Source organism: Octodon degus, unplaced genomic scaffold (genome assembly GCF_000260255.1).
Source record: "Octodon degus isolate 3935 unplaced genomic scaffold, OctDeg1.0 scaffold00015, whole genome shotgun sequence".
In the NCBI taxonomy this organism is placed as follows: Eukaryota; Metazoa; Chordata; class Mammalia; order Rodentia; family Octodontidae; genus Octodon; species Octodon degus.
Genome location: NW_004524591.1, coordinates 11,605,430 through 11,631,772, shown reverse-complemented (window position 1 = coordinate 11,631,772; position 26,343 = coordinate 11,605,430). Strand labels below are relative to the sequence as shown.

At 40.5% G+C, this 26,343-nt stretch overlaps 1 protein-coding gene across 1 annotated transcript in view; it reads right to left on the bottom strand.

Moving 5' to 3' along the window:
- Dnah11 (dynein axonemal heavy chain 11) overlaps window positions 1-26,343 on the bottom strand; it is a 375,268-nt gene that overhangs the window by 70,020 nt on the left and 278,905 nt on the right. Inside the window, exons 61-64 of the mRNA XM_023709848.1 lie at window positions 26,014-26,148; window positions 19,447-19,617; window positions 8,190-8,425; window positions 6,431-6,553 (exon numbers count right to left, since the gene is read on the bottom strand). Of these exons, the coding sequence (XP_023565616.1) occupies window positions 6,431-6,553; window positions 8,190-8,425; window positions 19,447-19,617; window positions 26,014-26,148 (665 nt within the window). The remainder of the gene's footprint in view (window positions 1-6,430; window positions 6,554-8,189; window positions 8,426-19,446; window positions 19,618-26,013; window positions 26,149-26,343) is intronic.

Sequence of the window (26,343 nt, the reverse complement as noted above, 5' to 3'; positions counted from 1 at the left end):
AAAAAAAAAAAATCTGGAAACATAAACCAGAATGAAGTATAAATAAAAATCTTTAAAGAATATTTATATTATCAGAAACAAAATCCATCTCACAGTAAGATTATTCCAGGCTGAGGAGATAGCTTGGTGGTCTGAGTGCCTGCCTGGCAAACACAAGGACCTGGGTTTCATCACCGAGTACTGCACACTGTACTGGCCACCAAAACTGGGTGCGGTGGCATGTGCCTGTAATCTCAGCACTGGGGAGGCTGCTATGAGTCCAAGCTTCATAGTGAGACCCTATACCAAATAAATAGATAAATAAAAGATTAAAACAATTAAAACAATTTTTTAAAAGATTATTCCAGTTTAGGTTTCAAAAATGACTTTGATAATATTTGGGGAGATGTGAAAGATTCCAGGGAGATGATTTTATAAATGTGCTTCACGGCTCAGCAACTTCTCTAATATGTAGAACAGCAAATTTGCTTTAGAAAGCAATACATGTCGATAAATCTTCCTAGATTTTTTTTGGTCAGTTGATATGATTAAATATATTTTATTTAAAATTAGGATTGTCTGTAGTTTAGTGGGTTTAATTATTTGTAATTACCCTGCTGTTGTCAGCCTGTGGCCATTTTATGACAGAGGTATCTAGCGTGTGGGTCAGGTTCAACTGTACATCTTCTGAAACACAGATTTAATGTGCTATTGATGAAACCATTACTTGAACCAAATTAAAGCCAGGACTGATGTATTGGCCCATAGGGAGCTGTCAGGTATGAAAGGAGTAATTAGTATTCATTGCTTCATACTCCACAACATCCCACTTATTAATGAACTTCAACTTTTGGACGATGTTATATCTATCATAAGCATTTCTCAGACATTCATTATTAGGAAGAATAAACTAATAGAGGTTTTAAAAAAGCCCCCAAACAAACAACTGAAATAAATAAAAACATTATTAACAGTTAAAAACTTTGTGAGAGACGTGATCTTCTAGCTGGACTATGAAAATGTTATTCCACTTATAGTTGAGGAATAAGATAAGAGTGTTTTAGGTGAATGTGCTAGCTTTGCAATCTATCTATCTATATATTTTTTTGTCTTTTTGAGACATGGTCTCACTATGCAGTTCAGACTGGCCTTGAACTGACTTTGTAGCCCAGGCTGGCCTTGAACTTGAAATGAACCTCCTGCCTCAGCCTCCCACATACTGGGATTACAGGTGTGCGCCACCCAACCACCCGGCTAGCTTTGCAACCTTCGTGGGTTGTTTTTCCTTTACTTGCTTGCAGTATCATCTTGCCTTTATAATGCAAAGGAAAATATACTGGTAGCCCCAAAGGTAATTGTGCAGAGAGAGTAATTTTGAAATAAAAAGGACAAAAAAATTCCAGAAAAACTTTCATTTCTGAAGACGAGAATTGAAATATCTATTGGAAAATTTACAAAATGTGCATTATTTTGGGATGAGACTAGGGTCAAATTCTTCTGTTATTGTTACGACACTGCAAATGGAGACCTCTATTAAAAAACTATAGCAACATCTTTCTATTAATGTTTTTATATTTTTTAATACAAGGAAACTATTTAAATACATATTTTGTCAGATGAAAATAATACAATTCCTAAAATTTCCAAGTGTATATAAATTATTTATTAATGAAGCTATTTTGTATTTTAAAGCATCTTGAATTTTTGAATTAAAAAAACAGGAGTACAAAAACAAAGTTAGTAAAGGAAAATGCAGAAGTAGCAAAAAGGTAAAAGATCCCAGAGGAGTCACAGAGGAGCTCCAGTCCAATTCAATGTAGGGGGCAACAGAGACTTGTTAACAGCTTCCGGAACAAGGAGGTGAGGACATATATTTTAGCCATTCTGCGTTGGAGACAAGTGACCAATGAGGAGGATGCAAAGAGATTACTGCAGTCAGCATGAAGAAAAGAGGGCCCTGTGTTATGGCCGTGTCTAGATGTCCCCCAAGGGCTACATGCTCATAGGAGGGAGTGGTGGGAACTGGCTGGATCTAGGGTGTGTGATGCTGGAATTAAGGGTGCAACACCCAAAAGGCAGGTGACCTGGAAGGATAAAAGGAAGACGGTTTCTTTGCTACTACACTGCTTTGTTGCCCTCTGCCCATCATAGACCATTTTCCCTCTGTGATGCCCCTCTATCACGCCACCCTGTCATACAGTCAGCCAACTATGACCCGAAACCTCTACAAACTGTGAGCCAAATAAACCTCTCCCCCCATTTAACTGTGGATGTCAGGTATTTTTGTCTCAGGAATGAGAAGACAGAGATCCTGGAAAAACATACTTTCCAAAAACATTGATAGGTAAATATGAAAGATTAAAGAAGGAAATGAGTCAAAAAGGTGGAGAAGAAGGGGTTAACCTGGCAAAATAGCTCTCATAGGAAGCCTGTGGAAAGAGTACTTCATTTGAATTTGGAGAATCTATTTAAGGATCTAGGTCTCCAAACACTTAAACTTCAAATAGTCAAAGAACATCCAAAAAAGACACCAACTAGGCTTTCCCCATATTCCTCATATAAAGAAAGGATACCTTCTATTCTGACTGAATAGTTTCTCCTTGGATAATCACATCTATCTTGATGGTTTAAACCTTCTCTACATAATTATTTCCAACGTGCCTGATTGTTCAAGATTTCCCTATTGAACTCTATGGTCATATATCTGATAGTTTTTTCTAGGATTGTTAGAGAAGAACTTTTCTGCCTGAGTGCTAACCAATAGTTTTTAAAAGACTATTTTGGGAACGGAAGTTAAAACAGTACTTCTATCTTTCAGTGTCTAATAAATTAAATTATTACTTCCCTCCTTACCCTCCTACAATACCCTTCTCCATAAATTACATAGCTAAAAACTGGAACTCACACCTGGTCCTTCCTTGTTCCTTACCAATAATATTCAATTAATAACCATGAATTAAGGGCCGGGGAGATAGCTCAGTAGAATAAGTGCTTCCCTGGCAAGCGCAAGGGCCTGAGTTCAATCCCCAGTTCCACAAAAACAAAACAAAACAAAACAAAACAAAACAAAACAAAACAAAACCAAAACAAACAACCCATGAACTGGTACGAACTCTTTGATTTGTCCTTCTCTGTCTATTTCACTATCACTGTTTCTCTTTAGGCTCAGATTATATCTCAGTGGGGTACCTGCAATTGTTGGCTAACTAGACTTGGGCCTTATCTAGGCTCCTCCCACTGATACTTCACACTGGCAATTGCGCCTCCCTTCAGAAATGCAGACCTAGGGGCCGGGGAGACGGCCCAGTAGAATAAGTGCTTCCCTGGCAAGTGCAAGGGCCTGAGTTCAATCCCCGGTTCCACCAAAAAAAAAAAAAAAAAAGAAAGGAAAAGAAAAGCAGACCTGACCACATTACGTCCAGCATGCCTGAGAGTCTTCTTTAGCTTCTCTGCTGACTTATGCTCAGTATTCTCAATGAAAATATGGACACTCCAGGGAGTTTTGGCTCTTTGGTGAAAAGCAAGTGTTGTCAACTAGTGTCGTTGATAGGAATTGCTCTCTTGAGTGTGTGTGTGTGTGTTAAGAGGAAGAACTAGCCGCAGGGAAAGGCCAACCAAGGACACCCACACTCGTTGCCTTGCTTATGCCTTCAGCCTCATCCCTTTCAGCCCTTCCCATCTTCTTCCCAACAGACTTTCCTCCTGAGTGGACTGTGCCTGCAGCTCTCCACAACCGTTGGGTTGTTTCACCCGTTTCACTGTTCTGTGCTGAACCTCTTTGTCTAAGCTTTTCTTCTTTTACCCGATGGCCTGAAAAGTGCCTGGTGATTTTTTTTTTAACAGTAAACGTCACCTGTAATCGAATACAACTTCTTCCATAAAGACTTTGTAGGTCTCTACTGTGGAACTAAGGACTTTCTGCTGTATATGCGTTCATCATCCCACCAGTGACCCTACACTCCTATTGTCTATAGAAGAACATTATTGTGTGTTGCCTTCACCCAAGGGAGACAGCTTCCTCAAATGTGTTTGAATCTGCAGCCCCAAACTTAGTGACTGAGAGGATACAAAAGGGCTCCAGTAACACCTGTCATCTCTGGGTTGACATTAAAATCATCTGCCTTGAGGGATGAAGTAGAAAATACTAGAGAAATAAAGCTAAAACTTACCCCCAACAATATTTGCTCACAGACATGTTTTATTTATTTATTTATTTATTTATTTATTTATTTATTTATTGGAACCGGGGATTGATCTCAGGCCCCTGTGCTTGCCAGGCAAGCGCTTATTCTACTGAGCTATCTCCCCGGGACCAGACAGAAGTTTAGAAGCTAGGATTATTAAAAACTTCATGAAATAATTATTATTTACTATGTTCTTATGAAGTTTCTTAAGTTTTCTTGGCATTTAAAAAAGGTTCTTAAATAGTGTAATCAGCTCTACAGAGGCCTTATAAGGCCTAACAGAGAATGCATATTCAGTAAATGTTATTTTGGAATAAATTGTTATGGACTGATTTTATGATAAAGTCCTGGTATTCTAACTTTGTTCTAAAAATCAAAGACCTCTCAACTTTCATTGATACGTAACTATCCATAGTGAAAAAAAATATAACTCTTTGGGAATTTCAGATTATCCAAATATATGTGGTGGAGAATCATCAAATCTCTTACACTTAAATTGCGCTATTGAAAATTGAAGTTAAAGCTCAGAGAATATGTATTTTTCTGACAAAAATTTTAGGCCTTCATAATAGTGTCAGTGCCTTAATAATAAGGATTTCACATCAGTGACATTCAAGATTTTACACTGTATTTTTATCACATCAGACACAGCTACAATTATATTTATGTTAAGAGTTATAGTTTGTCAAGTGTGGCTTATTAGACTGTTCTAAATGCATGTCTGGGTAAATTTTGGTTTATTAAACAATTATAAGTTGTCAGTCACTCTAAATAGATTTACTGGGTGACTTGGATAATAAATACTATACTAATTGCTTAGACTCAGAAGTTAGTCACTCTTAAGTAGGCCCATTTCTATGTAAAGTTGACAGGAATAGTCAAATGATGAAAAAGGAGAGAGATACCTTAGATATAGAGTAGGCATTAAGAAGAATGAGGACAAGGAGGTAAATATGATAATTAGCTTCATTTTGATAATCATTTCAGTTTATACATATGTCAATACTTCATATTTCTTGCTAAAAATTTTATTTGTCAATTTTGACTCCAATAAAGAGAAAAAAAGTGAAAAAAATAAAAAGAAGAATGAGGATGGGGAAGTTTCAAATTGTATCTGTGTGTGGAAACTCAAAAAACAAAACAAAACAAAAAAAAGCAGGAAGTCCAAGGAAATAAGTTCAGTGACTTGATTTCTTGATTGAAGAGGCATAAGGGGATTTTGGAAAGCAACCATTTCCCTTTTGTAATGTAATTATTATTAGATAATTAACAATTATTAATTAAAATTATTAAATAATTATCAGACACAATTACTATGTTTAGAAAATTTTAAAATTATTAAATAATTATTAGAGATAATGACTACGTCTCTGTCACACGTTTATAGAAAAGTAACATGACGACTCTTTGGAGTTGCCTTCATGTGATCATGGAAGGCTGTTCTGGAAAGTGTAGTGCCCGTGAGGAATGGCAGCCATTGGCACACTCACATGTAGCTTACTGTGGATAAGATAGGATGAGGTTCCCTGTTGTTACTAACCTGTCATTTGCTAGTGTAGGGATCAGTTATCTAGTGAAGAACTTTTTTTTGAATGGCTCTTGGTAAGCGTATTAGAAAAACCACAGCTAGCACAGTACGATTCTGTAGATACAATTACCCTGAAGAGACAGATTTAAAAAGCAGTGACAAAGCTATGAGAAGAAATATATTAAGAAAATAAGCACACAAGTAATATATAGATCAGGTAAACATACTCATATTTTTTTTGAAAACTACCAAAGTTACAGAACTGTCAGTATAAACTATTTTTAAAAAAAAATTTTTAATGTATTTTATTTATTTATTTATTTATTTATTTATTTAGTGTGTGTGTGGCCAGCTCAGCCCACCAGGGGGCAGGGCTGGCTGGCATGTGGTGCTGGGGGATTGAACCGTGGTCCCTGTGCTTTGCTAAGCTTGTTCTAGGTAGGTGCTTTAGACCACTGAGCCATCTCACCAGCCCCTAGTATAAACTATTAAAGGGTAAAGCATTCTTAGATTAGTGGCAATGTATTTTTGGCCCTTAAATCAGGAATTCACAGTCTGAAAATCTGCATCATACCAAGGGTGGTTTTCTTTTGGAGTGTAGGCACTAGGGACTGGAAACTCAAATGTCACCAAGAAGATGCCAACTGGTTGTGCCTGGCTATGAGGCTAACCCCCCCCCCCCAACTCACCCCCAGACACTGATGATTAAAAGATCTATTAAAAGTACAAGAACACTTACTTTCCTTTTTTAATTGTGTTTCTCCCGAGCAGTGGGTCAAGAACTGGATCTATTGTTTCTTCAAGGTTTTCCACTAGGATGACATTCCCCAGAGCCAAAGCAGATTCAATGGCATTCAAAAACCTGAAAATTCAACCAAGATTGAGACTATAAACATAAAAATAAGCACAAGAACAACATTCAGAATTACTTATATGAATACATTTTATTTAATGTATATATTTCAGTGATACTAACAAAAAATTTTTATAAAGTAGTATCCTTAACTGGATTAGATAGATATTAGACATGAGTTTGTTTTGTTTTTAGTTTTTGAGACAGGGTCTTGCTATGTGGTTCAGGATGGTCCTAAAAACTATGTAGCCTAGAATTCTCAGTAACACCCCTTCCTCAGCCTCATGAGTGCTAGGATTACAGGTCTGGGCCACCAGACTAGATTTTGAGATAAATCTTGCAGTCATATTTGCCAAGGGAAAATCAGTCGCTTTCAACAATCACCGATGGTTGAAACAAATGTAAATGAATCAAACATCTTAAATTTAAATTCACTAGCTGGCTGTGGGGGTGCACAGCTATAATCCTAGTACTTGGGATGTTGAAGAAGGAGGATCACTGGGAATTTGAGGCCAGCCTGATGCCACATTGAGTTCAAGGCCAGCCTAGAATATATGGCAAGATCTTGTCTGAAAACAAACAAACAAACAAACAAACAAACAAACAAAAAAAAACTCCACAAATTTAAATTACATTAAATGTCTTATGGTTTTTCAATCTTTAGTTTCTAAATCTTTAAATTCAATCATGTGAAATGTTTAACTGTAATGTTATTCCAACTCTCTAAAAGTAATGTCTCTCCACCAAAGTGAGTTTTCTCCAAATATTCAGGTAAGCAAGGACCATACAGGCCTGTATAACTTTAAGTATTTCTTAGTTCACTTTACATGTGAATAACCTGTGGAGTTAAGTGAAGTATTAATAGGTCCCAAATAATTTATTTAACATTATGCGAATACCAACAGACAGCTTTCTGTTTAACAGAAAATGCTGTCACAAATATCCAGTGACAAAGTCTCAGAGCAGACTCCATTCTCAGGAGTGATGTATAAAATAGCTATGCGATCAGACATCCATTTTGGGCACTTAAGGTCATGTTAAGGTCCTACCATAGACAAGAGTACAGTGAGGACTGTAAGTGTAACCATCACTGAGCCCAGAGGCATAGCTGGCCTTCCCTGTGTTACTGTCTGCCCACTACTCTAGAGAAAGAATACAACAGACATTTCCATTCTTAGCCTTAGGAAATTTAGTTATTAGTCCTTTGAGTCACAATGTTCATTCCTTCAATATGATTTTTCACCTTATGTGACTACTGCCTCACACATACAACTTTTCTTTTCTTTTTTTTTTTTATTAAATTTATTTTCTTTATGTGTGCGTGTGTGTGGCCAGCTCAGCCCGCCTAGGGGCGGGGTTGGCTGGCATGTGGTGCTGGGGGATTGAACTGCGGTCCATGTGCTTTGCTAAGCTTGTTCTAAGTAGGTGCTTTAGACCACTGAGCCATCTCACCAGTCCACATACAACTTTTCAATAGAGATACTTTATATGAAACATGGGCAGGAAAACAAATATCACCAAACTATAATATTTTAAGGTGGTAGAGAGGCCTAACAAATGCCAAGACTTTAGAAAAGTCAAGACTCGATGAAAAACCATTGCATAACAGCTAAACACAAAGCCAACCCCGTGAGAATTCACATACCCTTTCTGGCCTACATGTGTGACTTTCAGGTCAGCTCCATACTTGTTCTTGACCCACTTAATTCCCTGCTGCTGAGGATCTATCATCAGGGGCCAGCGTTCGCAGTGTGTCAGGATGGTGGCGTTTTCAGTCGACATCCTGTCACTGGGCAGCCCCTCATTACTCCAGGTGGCCACTGTCGCATCATCCGTCAACATGGCAACCACGTCCAGGCCTCCCGTTATTGGGATGGAAACCTTTAAAATCCAAGTTGAATGCCACAAATGGTCACGGTGGCAGAGGAAGAGGAGTTGGCTCAGCAGGTGAAAAAAGGAACAAAACAAAGAGAAGAGAGAGTGACTCTATGAAGCACACGCCAACTCTCTATGGACTCTGAGAAGCCAAATGCAACACTCATCATGAGATACAATTAGACCTTTTGACCCACTTTATACCTTTCTAAGTCCTAGTAATTGTGGACTTGGACATCTGGTTTACAGTGCATCTACATGGCTTCAACTGAAAGACCTTCCATCCTACACCCACATCTACAGTCATTCTTATGAAGTGCACAGGAATTCTGGCACTAGGAAGAAAGGCAGAAAACCAGACATTTACTTATGGAGTAATCACTCCACATAAGCAAGACCTAAATGCAGTATTTTGCTCATATATTCTAAATGTTCTGACAGGCCAGCACTGCAGAGATGGTTTCTCAGTCTCAACGGGTTCGTGAAAAGTTCTCAGTCCACTGGAACTTCATCAACTTCTGGGGCGGGGGGAGGAGGACAGGAGCCAGAAGGGGAGAAGAGAAAGGAGGGTGAGAGAAAGGGAGGGATGGGGAGAGAGGGAAGGTAAAAGAAACCTACTTTAAAGAGCAAGGATCCTTCTTTACCAAAATAGACAAACTTTAAAAAATGTACACAAGATTGTGGAAAGAAAGCACTAGAGTACTCTTTTAGACATCAATGCTCAAATCTTTCCGGGGGCCTCTTGTGTGTATGAAACTGTCTGCAGATGCCAAAATAAATGGGTTAAGTAAAGTGCCAGTCTCTCGGCAAGAAAAGGGCTGGACAGGATACACTGTTCCCCGCTGAGTGCAAGAAGAGTCCCACCTACAGTAGGGAGAGGAGGCAGCAATTTTTTTTTTTTTTTCCAGAACTGGGGATTGGACTCAGATCCTTGTGCTTGCCAGGCAAGAGCTTCTTCTATTGAACCATCTCCTTGGCCCCAGCAATTTTGTTTCTTAGAGTTTCAGCAAACAAAATGCTGAAAGGATGCCCACAATAAGGCTGGAACACCATTCCATACCAATATGGGAAGTGTGGTACAATATTTCAGTGCCCCTAATTACAGTGTTACCTTAAAAATGAATCAGGGCTGGGAATGTAGCTCAGTGGCAGGACACATGGCTAGCATAGACAAGAGTGTGGGTTTCATGCCACACACCACCTACACACATGTGCACATACATCCACAACTGCATGCACAAATGCACATCCAGAGGAGCAAGCCCTATCTAGTGGTGTGGATAATCTTTGTATCTGGTTTAACATAATTTCCTTAAAGATGAAAACAATTTGCTGTCTGTACAATGGGGACCTTCCCATGATCAGTGTATTACGGTGCAGTTCTGAAATGCACCCTCAATCACAGGTGGGGATTCAGAAGGTGACTGGATCACAGGGCTCTCTCTCTGCTGTGGATGGGTCCACTGATGAAGTAATAGCTACGTGTGCTAGAAGAAGGTGGGGTCTGGTGGGAAGAGGTATGTTGGTGGGGCAAACCTCTGGGGGGGTTGTCCCTCCACAATCTTTTTCCCTCTCCACCTCCTGGTAGCCAGGAGGGGAACAGTTTTCCTCCACAATGCCCTTCTCCCATGTCTTTCTGCCTTAGAGACAACTAGCCATGGATCGAACTCCCAAGACCATGAGCTGAAATAAATATCTTTAAGTTGTTGGGAAGGGTATTGAGGGAGGGCAAAGTTGACCAATATGTAAAGAATAAATGGCTTTTATTTCCTACCTTCTAGCTAATACAAAAAGCTTGAAATAAAAAAAATTATAAACACTGTATAACTTTGACTTTTAAAACTAGAAGTACTCACAGAAGAGGGTGACCATAGATCTTGGGCCAAACTTTAACAGCTTGAGCACCTGTTGCTTGGTACCCACTAGGGGTCAAGGAAAATACTACCTTAACCCCTTTTTGCGGTCCCCTATTTCCTTTATATTGTAAAGAAAATAAAGCCTAATCCTATGTAGGTTAGCTAACATTAAATGGTATCATAAATATTAGGGATACTTTAAGACAAAATTTTAGGAAAAGGTTTTAGGATATTTCCCTTATAGCATCATCTTCAAATAAGTAACTACAGACAGAAAAGATTTTCCATATATATATATATATATATATATATATATATATATATATTTGTATTTTAGGAAAGGGTCTGCAGGGTGTTCAGGGTCTTACTACTAGATCAGACTCGTAATGATCTGCCTCTTTACAGCCTCCCAAGAGCTGGGATTACAGGCGCGTGCCACCACACCCGGTCTCAATTTGCCATCTCAGTGCGCCCCGGGGGTGGGGTTAGCACAGCAGGCCCAGGGATGGAACCTCTGGCCCCTGAGCCTGCTTGCAGGTGCTTTAATCAGCTGAGCTATTTGGCCAGCCCCTAAATATATTTTTGATAGCTAAAATACAGTCATCACTTTCTATTTTATTCAATGAGTTTTATTATAAAAGTTTTTTTATTTGTGTGGTGCAGGGGATCAAATTGAGGGCCTAGATAGGCTAGGCTAGCATCCTTCCATGAAGCTACATGCCCAGCTCTATCACAATAAATTTTAACCTAGGTACAACCAAGAAAAACAAACTAAGATCTCTCTCTCTATCTATCTATCTATCTATCTATCTATCTATCTATCTATCTACATCTTTTTAATTTACTCCTCAGAAACAGGTCTACAGCAAGGAACATGATTTTGGAAACAAAGAATGAAGAAGGAAGCCTTGAGCTCCAAGGACTGCATCTGAGGGATTTGTCAGTACCGTTACCAGGTCCTGAGCTACGAGGTGGAGCTGAGGCTGGGGGAATAAAAGCAGGCTCCCTCTTTGGAAAAGCTCTACATACTGGTCAGAGAAACTGGGGCACACACCATGATTTAGCTTCCACTGGCATCAAGACATGTTAAAAATTGCCTTTCATGTGGTCTTAATATGAGGCTTGGGCTAACAAGCGCAGGCCTGTGCTCTTACTTCTTGTACTGCTGCTCTCTTAGCTGGATACAGCTCATTTTCAGAGTACTGCCACTCCTGAAAAAGGCATCTGGGTAAGAGTAAGTCATTCTTCCTACTTCCTTGTAAGCCACTGAAAACCACTGCTTCTCCACCGTGAACTGAAAATGCCACCTTTGAGGCCCATGCGCTGCAGATGCACCACCCTCTGCGCCTCCCGATCTTACTAACAGTGTGGCTGTGCTCCTTTTTGCCTTTCCGAGTTTTGCTGTCATTAGTCCTCGGCCACCCTCATGTCTATGCACTTGATAAATCCACTCTATCTCTGAGCTGCTTCTTATCAAAGCTCTACTTTTCTCTTGCTCTCCAGCGTCCTCGGGAATAGAGAAGACACCACGCCACCTTGGAAGACCATGCATACGCCTGCTCCTTTTTGCACACTCTCACCTGTATTATGCTACTCGTCTTTGGCAAAGTGTTTGGCTCCTCCATATGTGGATGAGAAATGTTGGCCCAGACTTTGTAGTAATCTGCAATTATTTCACCATTCCATTCTGAAGTTCCCAACTACAATTCTTTGGCTGTGACTGTCAACACGTGCCTCAAGTGTTTAGCTGTGGTACTTGCACAGAACGAGAGCATCAGGACACCTAAGCTTTCATTCTACCATTTTTTTGTCATTGTGGCAAAATATATATTGCAAAAAAAATTGTCATTTTAGGCCAGCGAGACAGGTCAGTGGACTAAGTGGCTGCTTAGGCCAGTGTGGAGGCTGGGGTTCAATCCCCAGCACCACAGGCTGTGCTGGGCCTGCCCCTGGGTATGCTGAGCCAAGCACAGAGTCAAGGCGTGGTGGCATATACCTGTAATCCCCAGGCTGGGGAGGCTGAAAACAGGAGGATCACTACAAGTCTGAGCTGTGTAGTGAGACCCTGTAGCAAATACATAAATATTTTTTAACAATTGTCATTTTAACTACTTTCAATTATGCAGTTCAGTGACATTATGTACATTCACAATGTGAAACCATCACCACTATTAATCTTCAGAACTTTCTTCATCTTCTGAAATGGAAGCCCTAATCCCATCTTTTCTTCTCCCATCCCCAGCAACAGCTGTCCCACCTTTTTCTTTAGGAATTGGCCTACTCGAAGTGCCTCATTTCTGTGGAATAATACAGTAGTTGGGACAGGCTTGTTTCAGTTAGCACTCTGTCCACAAGGGTTATTCATGTTATGATGAGTAACAGAATTCAGTTTTTAGGTTTATCAACAAAGTGTGTATATGCCACATTCAAAAAATCTGCTCATCTGTCCATGAATACTTGGGCGGCTTCTACATCTTAGCTGGTATGAACGATGCCTCTAAATACATGGCGTACAGATAGCCATTTGAATCTCATATTTTCCTTCTTTACTGTGCATACCTAAATGTGAAATTGCTGGATCATTTGTAATTCCAGGTTTAATTTTCCAGGAGCCTACTATATGTCATTGCTTGCTTCTGGCTAATCAGATCTCTAGCCAGCCTAAGCTACACCTTTCATTCCTGAACTGTCCTTCTGCTGGTCCCAGACCTTTGCTGAGTGGCCTCCTTCAGCTTCTGGATTATCTGCCTGGAAACCTGATGCCCTGGCTGGATTCAACGTCCTCTGTCCTCTTTAAATTCCAAGGATTTGAGTGCTACTGATGCCAACTTTGTTATCAGCACTGCTATAATAACAACACAACAACCAGGACTCACTTAGGCTCATCAAGTGCTTCCTCTGCTTCGTGACCCTCACACCATTCTTCTTACAACATGGAAGCCATAATGCAGACTCCTACTAATTCTAAGAAGTTCATCTGTATCACACTGTGTACTTTCCACCTACACTGCAGAACTAGCATTGAGACATGTGACAACCACTGGTCCTACAACCTTCGCTGTGTGGCCTCCTTCACCTTCAGGCATAAAAAGGAGCAAAGTGTTGATCCAAGCTACCTATGTATACACCCTAATAATAACGCATCAGCTCACCCACATTTCCTTCTAATTTACTGACATTTTCATACTGCTCCTGAAATGCTTTTATTTGCTATGAAGCTGTGAATCAGTGCCTGAAAGTACTTTTCCTCAATTATTCTTATCTGATATTATATGACTGACCTCATTGAGCAAGTTTTTAGGGTAACTGTTTATTAAATAATTCATTACTTCCCTTACTGATGATGCAATGTACAGCTTAGCATACAGTATATTTATTTAAAAAGTATGTATTGACATGGTGGCCGTTCCTCAAAGTACTAAATACAGAGTTAAAATACGGTCCATCAAATGGCAATACGAGTCTATATCCAAGAGGAATGAACCATATGCCCATATACTAAAAATCTACACAAGAATATCTGAGTGGTCACAGCAGTACTTAAAATAACCAAAATGTAGTACCACGTTAATGGTTAAGGACAACAATGGTAGCACATTAGTAGAAGGGAACATTACATAGGCATAAAAAGGAACAAAGTGTTGATCAACCTACCTATGTATACACCCTAAAAACTTGCTCAATGAGGTCAGTCATTTAATATCACATATTTATGGGTTCATTTATATGAAATTCCATAAAAGGCAAATCTGTGTACCTGTACAACAGATTAGTGGCTTCCTAGACCTGGAGAAGATGGGGCAACTGGGTGATTAAGTGATACCTTATGGGTGTGGAGTTTATTTGGGGGCTGACAAAATGTTCTAGAATTCATACTCATGACAGCTGCACAATTCCATGAACATATTAAAAACCACCTAACTATATTTTACATGTGCAGTGCATATGGTATGTAAGTCATATCTCAATCAAAGAGGTACTAAGCATTCTCAATGTCCTGGGCTCTAGTCTAGATCAGAGCAGTGGACAAAGCACGTAAAAGCCTTGCTTCAGTGGATCTTCTGTATTAGCTGGATGTAGGGACAGATCCTAAGTATGAACAATGGTATACATGATATTTGAGAGTGACACATGCAATAGTCAGGAATGGGGCTAGGGATGTGGCTCGGTGGTGGAGCACCTGTCCAGCATATGTGAGGCTCTGGGTTCAATCTCTAGCTTTAAACCAAGCACAACAAACAGACAAAGAACCAAAGGAGCATGCTACATGGAATGAAGTATGTCCAGGAATGGGGTTTTAGTTATAGCTAGAGTCTCAGAGGGCTTAATTGCACAAAGACTCACTGGCCAGGAGGGAGTGAAACACATAGGTGTCCTAGAAGAAAACTATGTGGAAGAGGAGAAAGCCAGTGCAAAGGGCCTGTGGTCAGGACACACCTGTGAACTGCCAGAAGGTGACTGGTATGTTCTGAAGTAGAGCAGGAAGGAAAAGGAGAATGGGAAGTGAGAGTGAGACAACGATGCCAAGACACGGCTGCTTTGTAGGAATCTAGATTTTTCTTGGAGTACAATGGGGAACTGCCCATGGGAGTTAAGTAGAAGACACTTTCCCTTTCCTTGCATTTTAAAAGGCTCACGGGCTGCACTGCAGAGAAGAGACTTGGGAGAGAGGTGGTGCACATAAAGAGAGAAACCTGTTAGGTCTTTAAATTTTTTTTAAAAATCTGTGTTTGTTTGGTACAGGGTCTTTCTACACAGCTCAAACTCATAGTGATCCTCCTGTCTCAGCCTCCTCAGTGCTGGGATTACAGGTTGTACAACCATACTCAGTTTCAGGGCTAGCACAGCATATGGTACCAGGGATCGAACCCCGGTCGTTGCACTTGCCAGGCAAGTACTTAGACCTCAGAGCTATCTCCTCAACCCATCCTGTTAGGTTTTGTTAAGCCAAGAAAAGGAAGATGCCTTGGCCCAGGAAGAGGGAGCTGTGAGTGGGGGAAATGGCCAGAAAATGAGGGACAATGGTGAAGGCATAAAATTCCCTGGCCAGGCTGGCTGTGGAGGTGAGAAAGAGCAGTGTAAATCCCAAGGAACTAGTCCTGAGCTAATGGATAGGGCCACCCATAAATGACTCTGGGACACCAGTGTGTAGGCAGTTCTGATAGGAAGATCACATCACTTTGGATGGGCCACACATTGGTACTTCAGCCACAAACTTAATCGTTTGCACAGTTCTGGTTGCAACTGAATGTAAGGTACCGCTGCATTGAGGCCACTTGCAAACATTTCAGTGAAGATGCTGTGGCCGGGGCTGGAGATCTACATCTGGGAAATACCAGTGGTGAGATCGCATCCAAAGCTGAAAGACTGGTTACAGACACATGAGGTGCACGGACAAGGAAAAGAGACACAGGAAACAGCCCTGGGAATTTCAAGGTTAGGAGCTGGGAGACAGTATCAGTGGGGCTGAACAGGACTGAGCAGTGAGGGAGGAAAAGGTGGGGTGAGACTGATGTCATGGGGACAAGCAAGGAAAGCAGCACCTGTGGGAGCCTGGGACCATCAGCTTCCCTGGGTCCCAAGGGGGAGGAGAACAGAGAACAAAGGACTGAACCCAGCAACACAGGACCAAAATGCAACAGGAACAGACTCAGGAGAGGATGGCGGCAAAACCCCTCCTTTAGTAACTTGGAGAACAAGGGGAATTTGAAGATAGTGAATACAGATCATTCTTCTCAGGCATTGTTTTACTACAAGCGTGAGGGAGAGATGGTCCGGCAGATAGAGGGCAGGGAGGGTCAGAAGGTGGGTGGTGGAGTTTTGTATACTGAGAGAAATCACGTGTCCAAATGCTGGTGGGAATGACGACTGAATACAACGGGGAAAACATGATGCTGAGAGGGGGAGAGAAATGCTCTACCGCTGTCCATGAGGGAGTGAAAGGGGAGCTACTAGGGCCTAAGCAAATAGCAGCCTTAATAGAAGCACTGGCTTTCCGCCTGCAGTATCAGAAGGGAAGACAGCCAATCTGAGGTAAGGTGGTGGTAGAGAGATATGGGTGTGTTTACCACAGACATGAGTCCCCCCATAAGGTTTCTCCACCACTCTGGATGCTTCTGAACTCCAGCCTAACTACTGTTTCTTCTCAGAAGCATGTTGTCGCATTTGTAGTTTCAGAATACATTTTAGTGTCTTCAGGGCGAGTCTTTTACTCTCCCATTCAAAATTATTTCAGCCGGAGTTCTGTTTCTCAAATGTGGGGGATGGAACCCAGGGCCTTCACACCAAGCCACATTCCCAGCCCTTTTGCTATATTGGGTTTTGAGCCAGAGTCTCACTAAGTTGGCCAAGCTGGGCTCAAACTTACAGTCCTCTTGACTCAGCAATGGGGCAACAGGTGTGTGGTTGCTCTTTAAACTAATTTTCAATGAACTTTAGAATCACAGGGCTAAGTAAAAATATAATCCTCCTTGGAGTTCTGGTTTGAATTGAGTTAAATGTATTTGATAAATAAGGTAGGGCTGATGTGTTTAGAATATAGTACATATAAATAATTTTAATTACTTAGAATGTATTTCTGAGACCACATTAAAGACAGTTGCTTCTTGTTTTATAAAGAAATACACAAGCTAAGGTAATTGTAGTACTAATTTCTATTAGTTCAATATAAGCATAGTTAGCACTTGTATTGTTTGATCAATTTTTAAAAATCACTTATTTATTTATTTATTTATTTATTTGGTGAAGGGTTTCCCTACGCAGCTTGGATTCATAGTGATCCTCCTGCCTCAGCTTCCCCAGCGATGGGATTACAGGCATGTACCACAATGCCTAGTTTTGATTGTTGGCACTATGTGCCCAGGTTTCTGGGGCTGGCATAGAATGCAGTACCAGGGATGGAACCCTGGTCCTTGTGCTTGCCAGGCGGGTGCTTAGACCACTGAGCTACTTCCCTAGCCCTGTGTTTTCCTTTCTCTTTTTTTTTATTAGTACAAGTTTTCAATATAAAATGATTACATTTAAAGCAGGGAGTTGGTACATATATGTAACACATCTTAATTCTTTCTTTGGTTGTTGTTTCCTACCTCTTCTCTCTCTCCCTGCTTTTTCCATGTCTTGGTTCTCTTCTGTTGTGGCTTGTGTGTAGATATTCTCCCAATTTCAGAGGTGCTGGATCTGGAGTGTGTGATGCTGGGATCACAGGTGTGTGACTATTAAACTAGCCCACTGGTTGGTTGGCACAGTTCTGAGTGTGCAGCCTGGTTAGAATGCACCAGACAGGAAGGGGCTGCTGTGCTCACTGCTGCTTGCTGCTTGTGCTGCCTCCTGCCTTTTGCCTTCTGTGCCATGATCTTTTTTTTTTCTCCTCCATGATACCCCTCTACCTTGGGCCACCCTGCCTTGCAGCCAGCCAGTTATAGCCTGGAACCTCTGCAAACTGTGAGCCAAAATAAATGCTTCCTCCTTGAATTTTAGGTCCTGGGTATTTCGTCTCTGCAACCGGAAGAGTAATTAAGACATCTTCTTATTTGCAAAAGCTCTATCCCCATTTCCCCCCTCCCAATTCTTAACACATTCATGACAGGGCCATAATTTGTATGTCTTGCAGTCAGGTAGCTCTGAATCACCAGTGATACATGTATGACTGTCCCATTGGACACCACTGGACAATTCCATGAGGTGGTACAAGTTTTCTGGTGGGACAGTCCTACAGGTACTACAATGGTTCAAGCCGGTGGGAATGTGCTGGAAGACCAGTGTTAAAGCTAAATCAGAGGACGCCAATTTTCAATGTAAAAACATTAAAGACTGACAGCCCTGAGAGCTGAAGTTGTGGTGTCACCACATGCCCAGAAGTAAGTCATAACAATAAGAAGGCCATGGCAGAGTCAATAGGTTTGGTGTCAGAAGTCAATTTTCCTAATGATTTTGGAGAAAATAAGAATATCCATGTTTGTGAAGACAGAGGGGACTTCTAGAGGGGACAACTGTTGTATGATGTAATAAAAAAGGTGGCCTGGATTAACACAAGAAGACTCAGTCTTGGAGAAGTTGGGATTGAAGAACAGGAAAGAGAAGAGACAAGCAGCCCACATTTTAGCAACTCACAATGCAGTAAGAATCAGGCAAAATTAGTAGAACGTCTTCTCTCCTACAAAAGCAGATATGCTTTTCTCATGGAAGCAATCTTAAAGAGTAACATTGCACCTTTGGGAACAGCACAGAGATAGTCTCCTTTAGGACCCTTTTAATATGAAAGCGTGAAACTATAGACATATTAACTAATTCAGTTACAATAGGATTTTTCTATAAAAATAATTATGGGGCACCTATAATGCCAAAACATTCAATTTTATTTAATTTGCCAACATTCCATTGTCATGTATTTCCGTCATGAAAAAAGCCCACTGTGGACCGTGAAAGTACACGATGATGTACAGAAGGATGTTTGATTATTGTTAAATATATGCCAGAGATGGATGAACAATTAAGAACCAATTTCTAGCAACTGAGAGGTTGCTAGATGACACAGAATGTAGAGGCCTGGAGATCAGGAGGTCTGCTTCCATTCCACATGACTGAAGACATTTAAGCTTTCTGGAACTCACTTTTCTCTTAGATGATCATAAAATAGATGATTTCAAATAATCTACATCCTTGATTTCACTTTCCAATTTAGAGCATATACAAATACTTTTATGTCCATATACAAATCGCTACTTTGAATCTCAAAGTAGTCTTGAAAATTTTTTAACAAATGGTTCATGAGGACCAGGGAGATAGCTCAGTGGCATAAGCACCTGCCTGGAAAGTGCAAGGGCCCAAGTTCGATCCTTGGTACAAGAAATTCTGTCAGAACTGATACTATAAACTCTCTAAATGAAACCAATAAGACTCCTGTCTCAATATTTCTTTAAAAAATAAAACAAATATTTCATAATATTAGTAAGAAAAGAAATCTGCCAACATTTTTGTTAAGTGTATTTTACCAACCACAACTCTATTGTTTTCACTTCCTTGTGGAATTCTTCAAAGTAAGAGACACCAGGGAACATTCCAGAAACATCCTCAGGGCAGGCAGGGTTTCCAGTGCTTTTTGTTACAGAGGTGCCAGCATGCAGTAATGCACACTTCTCATGATGCGCCCACAAGGGGAGGACCTGTGCTTACCTTCTGCTGAAGAAACGGAATCCACATGCAGTGCACCAGCTCCTGGCGGTACTGTTTTGTGAAGGGACCGAGGTAAGACACAAATGCGGCTGTCAGGAGAACATCACCACACAGAGTCTTCTCCTGAGCCTCGAAGGACTGGATAGACTGACCCCAGCGGATCTTCTCTGACTGAGGGACAAAACGCCTCACATGTAATTATAGGCTGAGTGTCGGTTCCACGTAAGCTTCATGCCACCACCTTACAGCACAGTTTAAGGCCTCCTGTAGGTCTCCAGGAGAATGGGGTACAATTGGCTGCCATGACTGTTACAACTTTTCATATATATATATGATTTTTTTTTTTTTTTTTTGTGGAACCAGGGATTGAACTCAGGCCCTTTCACTTGCCAGGGAAGCGCTTATTCTACTGAGCCATCTCCCTGGCCCCACCTGTGATATATTTAAAACCCATCATCGCCAAGTAGTTTTCCTACTGTCTTCTGTGGAGGTTAGTGTAACATTAGTTCTTTAGCATTTCTAATTCTGACCCAGGTCTTTCCCGAAAGGCAGACAGTGGCTTTCTCAGAACACAGCAAGAGCTGTGGCTGAGAATGAGGGATGTTAGGATTTTTGTAGCTGTTGTTCTGTGGTTCTGGGGAATGAACCCAGGGCCTTTGCACTGAGCTACACTTCTGGTGTTTTCCTTTTTTTTTGTTTTTCCCTTTGAAACAGAGTGTATAAATTGGCTAGGTCAGACCTGAGCTTGCAGTTCTCCTGCCTCAGCCTCCCAGAGTGCTGAGATTACAGGTATATACCTATAATATATGTATGCTGGACTCATACTAGGATTCTTTTTTTTTTTTTTTTTTTTTTAGAACCGGGGATTGAACTCAGGCCCTCGCGCTTGCCAGGGAAGCGCTTATTCCACTGAGCCATCCCCCTGGCCCCTAGGATTCTTAATGTTAGTTGATCTGTTTCTTAATGTACTGTCTATGGGCTGACCACAAAGGAAAACAACAAACACCACTCTTGTTAATTAAAACATAAAGGTTAAATAGCTATCTGCTTTGAATTTTTTAATTAAACAACTAGGCTAGTGGTGACTAAAGTTATTTTTTTTTACATAATCATTAAATCAGTGGAGGAGGCTATGACCTATAGGACTAAGAGGGCTAGCCTTTAAGCCAATGCTATCGAAGCCCTTGTATCTAGTAGCATGGTCATTTAAAATCTGATTTATACTGCAACTATGCAGTATCCTTTATATTGGATTTAAATAAAATTGCAATAAATACAGGAAAATTCACTAATACACTGTATTTCAAGGCATATTAAAATTAATATAACATTTTAGAAAGGTACAAACTAATAGAACCTAGAAAAAAACCCAACAATTTGTTAGAACAAGCGAAGAAGAACCCTGCAGAATTTTGCTTTTCTCATGAAAGAAGAGGGGCCACAGAAAACAAAAATGATACATGTCACAAGAGACGTGTGTAAATATTGTATTGTCTTCTAGTGCAAGAATCTGAAAGAAGAAATAAAACCTGAAACGTATAACAGATATACTAACATGGAAAGAAACGGAACTTAAGGATTAAACAATGAAGATGAGAGGAAGGAGAAAAGAGAGGAAAGAAGGGGGAATAATATGCAACTATAGGGCCGGGGAGATGGCTCAGTGGAATAAGCGCTTCCCTGGCAAGCACAAGGGCCTGAGTTCAATCCCTGGTTCCACGCCCCAAAAAAAAAAAAAAAAAAAAAGATCGTATCTCATATCTCAATATGCAAGTATATATACAGGATGGCTGAGGTGATAATACTAAGAATTTCCATCAATTTTTTGAAAATAGCAGTTAATGTGTAGAATTTTCACCTTGACTAACTCTGTACACTGGTATCTGTGATCTAAGCAACTACATTGAGGACAGCAATGTGTAATACAAAAGCCATGCTTGAATGCCTGTCATCTTGGTCTTCTAAATGTGTACTGTTTCAAATGTCATACCAATTATTACTATACTCTACATTTTTTTTTTCAAATTTTTATGTATTTAGTACAGGGTCCATAGGGTCTCACTACACAGGTTGGACTTGTAGTGATCCTCCTGTTTTCAGCCTCCCACACGCTGGGATTATAGGTACACACCCAGTCTCAATGCGCCCTATGGGTGGGGCCAGCATGGTACACCAGGGATCCAACCTCAGCCACTGCACTCTACCTAAGCAGGTGCTTTAGTCCACTGAGCTATCAGGCCGGCCCTAAAATAAATTTTTTAAAAAGGTAAAAAAAGAGAGACAAGAACAAAAATTTAAGGTTTCTTGAAAGCAAGCGAGGGCCGGGGAGATGGCTCAGTAGAATAAGCACTTCCCTGGCAAGCTCAAGGGCCTGAGTTCAATCCCCGGTTCCACCAGAAAGCAAGCTGTAATATTCAACCATATGTCCAATTGTACATAACTATATCTGTTAATATGAGCAACAGATTTGAGGATAAAAATAGAGAATATATCAACCATTGTTGATCAGCTATTCTTGTTTTGAAAATCTGTAACATATGTTCTGTTGTGTGTTGCATTGTTTCTGATTTTTGTTCTTGCTTTTGCTTTAACTTTCTTCAAAATAAAATAAAGTTAAATAAAAAGAAGAAGAGACATCAATGTGAGTTTTCTGTAGGCCATCCTGACCCCCCTGACATGGAAGTTGTGAAATTAGCATGTGAAATACTTATCAGAGCTGCTTAGGAGGTCTCCTGGCTCCCCTGATAAAGATCACCCCAAGCTATCGATATAGTTATATGCAGAGCAACTTCAGCTCCATAGCTCTCTTTTTAGAGAGCTTGGCCACAGACCATGTATCTATTGATTTTCTAGAGGAGCCGCTCATTTGCCCCCCTCCTGTCCTCATCGTCTTTGGGTTGCAAATGATAAACAATAAAGTGCACCCACCTCATTCTCCAAAACAGCTTCAAAATTTGCAGATTTACTAAACATAGACTTATTGTCTATTGAAATCGTCAATAATTTCACTATACTACCCACACAACATAAATCATTACTGACACTGGGTAACAAGGGTTTAAGAGTTGGAACATGTCCTGTGATAAATTTCTAGACAGTTAAAAATCACTATAATTTTATTCTAATGCATTATAGATTGCCTGTAATGTCATCCTGGCCGGGGTGACCCATTTCTAATTTTGAACAGCTGTTCAGCTCAGAAGTTAGTTAATGATTAAATATAAATTGCCTGATTTATTAGTCTGAATGGTTGAGCTTCCAGGTCAATGCCATATAGACAAAATCATCAGTCTTGATGCTTTTCAGAAGTTAACTGTCTCCTGTTCTAGTCAGAAAGAATTTATCCTCAAGGGAAAAGACCTGACATCTCCAATTAATCCTTCAAAAATATGTTTTTCCCTTGTTAGCAACATACAAGCCTTTTTCCTTTCATTGTCTAAATCGTCAGTAGAAAATATGCCACTGGGAAAACTGCTGTGAGTTAGAGATACACTTTCAAGGCAGATTTTGCTTGATAAAACTTTGAGACACTCTGCAACTACTTTAGGAACAGCTGGATTATGAGACATTCTTTTGTCATGTACCTCACAAATGGTAAACACTTGGACGTGCTTAAATCTTGCCATGTTAAGTGGGAGTAGTTGTTAAATAAGAGTAGCAATGAAATTTCTCAGCTGAACAAAAAGGAAGAGGGCTGCAGACTTTTTAAAAAACAAAACATAGATCCTCCAAATCACTCATCCATCCATGCAACCATCCATCCATCCATCCATCCATCCATCCATCCATCCATCCATCCATCCATGAAATGGCTACTGGCTCCTGGACCTGCCAGAGACTAATCTCTATATGTGCGATCAAGGCATTCACAAAACCGATGAAATTCTTGTTCTTGAGAAGCTTATTTTCTAGTTGGAGGTAAAGAACACAGATGTTCACACATTTAGAAAAGGTGTGTGAATTATGAACATCCACAAATGGGTCATAAATGCTATGAAAGAACAACATGGAGTAAGTTCAAAAGAGCTGTAGAGCTGTGTGTGTGCGCATGTATACGCGCGCGCGCGCGCGCGTGTGTGTTTAGAGGTACAGTTGAATGCTATTTACCATAGCAGGTCAGAGGACCTCATATGATAAAGGGGACTTCTCAGTAGAGGCCTGAGAAGTGAGGCAACCCTTGGTGTGATTATCTGGGAAGGGTGAGCCCCCTTGAGGCACAAGCCAACAGCCACAGCTAGGCAGCAAAGGACTATACATAAAGGAGCCTGATAGCCTGTGGAGAGAGGGCAAGAGGGAAAGTAGCAGAGTGAGGACAGAGGGGAACCCAGGAGCCAGATCACACATGGAATCTGTAACCCTTAATCCTGTTAATCCACTTGACTGGACTAGAAGCCGCCTAGGGGATTAGGAAAGCACACTTCTGGGTGTGTCAGTGGGCCAGGCAGGCTGGCCTTGGATAACGGGCCTGCCTTTCTCTCCTGCATTTCTCCCTGGCTCTTTCCCCATGCAGAAACTAAACAGCTTTGTCCTCTGCTAACCTTCCACTTTGATATTTTTCCCCTGAGGAAGCTGACCATGGACTGAACCTCTGAAACTACAAGACAAAGAAACCTCTCTTCCTTTAAATTACCAGGTCAGGTCAGACAGGATCTACAGCATATACAGGGTCTCACTATGTAGATGAGACTTGTAGTGATTCTCCTGTTTTCAGCCTCCTAAGCACTGAGATTACAGGCGTGCACCACCACACCCACTCTCAATCACTGCCTCAGCGCGCCCTGGGGACAGGGTCTGCAAGGCATGCCAGGTCAGATATTTTCTCCCCATGATATAAAAGATGACCATAACAGCTTCATTTAAAATTTTTTTTTTAAATGTACTTTAGTACAGGGTCTCACTATACAGATAGGACTCGTAGTGATCCTCCTGTTTTCAACCTCCCAAACTGTGATTACAGGTGCGCACCACCGTGCCCAGTCTCATTGGCCGTCTCAGTGCACCCTGGGGGGCAGGGTCAGCAAGGCATGCCAGCGATCAAACCCGGTCCTTGCATCTGCTTAAGCAGGTGCTTTAATCTGCTGAGCTATCTGGCCAGCCCAGGACCATAACAGTTTCAAAGGTCACATAAAGTTCCTGGACTGTACTTGGAGAGAACTGCTTAGCTATGAGGAATTCTGAACAAAGTGGTAATAGGGGTAGACTTGAATTAGCTGCAATGAGAGGAACGGACTTCAGGGGGCAGTCAGTGGTACAGGTGGGGGAGGACTCCTGGGAGAAAGCCGGGGGTCTGGACCACCGTGGGCAGGGAAGGGAGTGCGGAGCGCTCAGCTTTGGGATAGATTTGCAAGGCAGAGCCATCCTACAGATTACACAGCGGCCACCTTGTGGCTTTAATTTGTATTTTCCTCCTGACTTATGATAGTGACTGAACTCCATGTGCTTATTGGCCAGTTGTAAGATCTGTTACGTACAAATGTCTATTTAATTGTTTGCTCTGCTTTTAATTGGGTTATATTTTGCTATGAAAGAAAGATAAAAATAACTCATTTTAGCTTCATCACAACCTTGTAAAATGTATATTTTTTATATTCCCCTTTTAGAGGCATGAAAACGAAGTTGAAAAGATTTAAAGACTTGCCCCAAATTGTTTAATGCCTTATGTTAGAGCAAATAGAATCTTATTTTAGTGTCTTACTCATGACAAAAATGTTCTCCTATTACACATGTTCTACAGAAACTCTGATTTAAAAACCTTTAAGTAACTCCGGAGACAACAATATGCAATGTATTAATTACTGTAACCGTCCTACTAACCTGTTTTTGAAACTGTTTCATTGCCATTGTATCTTTTTTCTTATTAAAATGAATAAAAAAATAACCTTTAAGTAAATAAATATTAACATAAGCATGCCAGTCACCTATAAGAAGTAATAATAAAACATAAAACAGACTTAGATTGAAAATAATGGTTGCTGGTAGAATTCAATAGCAAATGCATATAAAAAGGATCAGATAGCAGTTCAGTACCAGTTACCAGCAGCCATCCTGACTTTCTGAACATATCTTTTATTTGGTACCAGTGATCAAACTCAGGACCTTGCACTTGCCAGGCTGGCGCTTAAGCTGCCGAGCTATCTCCCTGGTCTTTTATAACACATCTTAAAAGAAACAGGCTTTGTGTTTGTTTTTAAAGGATTTAACATGCTAAGAAACAGAGAAAAGGAAGGAAAGAGAGAGAGAGAAAAAAAAGACACATACCACAGCCGGAATATATCCCATTGTCTTAATGTTAATACAAACAAGTGAATTCTGACAAAATATACTTTCCCTCTGTTTTTATTGTAAATTACAGTGAAGTAACTCCAAGTTGTCCATATATTAAAAAAAATACATGACAGGTAACTTTTTTACCTTCTAGTAACTTCAACCCACAGTACGAGTAAATATTTCCTTTTATTGTTGATTCTATATCTCATTAGTTATTATTGACAACAAATAATAAAATCCAAGAACTTGATCTAAATACGTTAGCAAGAATTCTGGGAAGAAAAAAACAGATTAACTTGCCTCAAGTTCTCTGACAAGCCTATTGGCTAATTCAATCGTTTTGTTGCTTTGGTTCACCTCCTCTTGACACCGGACCTTCTCAGCTATTGCTTTTTCAAATGAAGCTGTGAGTCTGCAAAGGTGTTGATCCAGATCCTGTATTTTTTTAAAGAGAAAAACAAAACGAAACAAAACAGTAAGAATGACACAAAACAAGATGATATGAAGTTAACAATGGTTATTATACTGCAGATGTGAGCTTCAGAGTAGCTGCTCAGATTACCAGATACAGACATGCAAAATTGGGCAAACAATATAAGCTCTATTTTCCTCTCAATGAACTAATAGAAG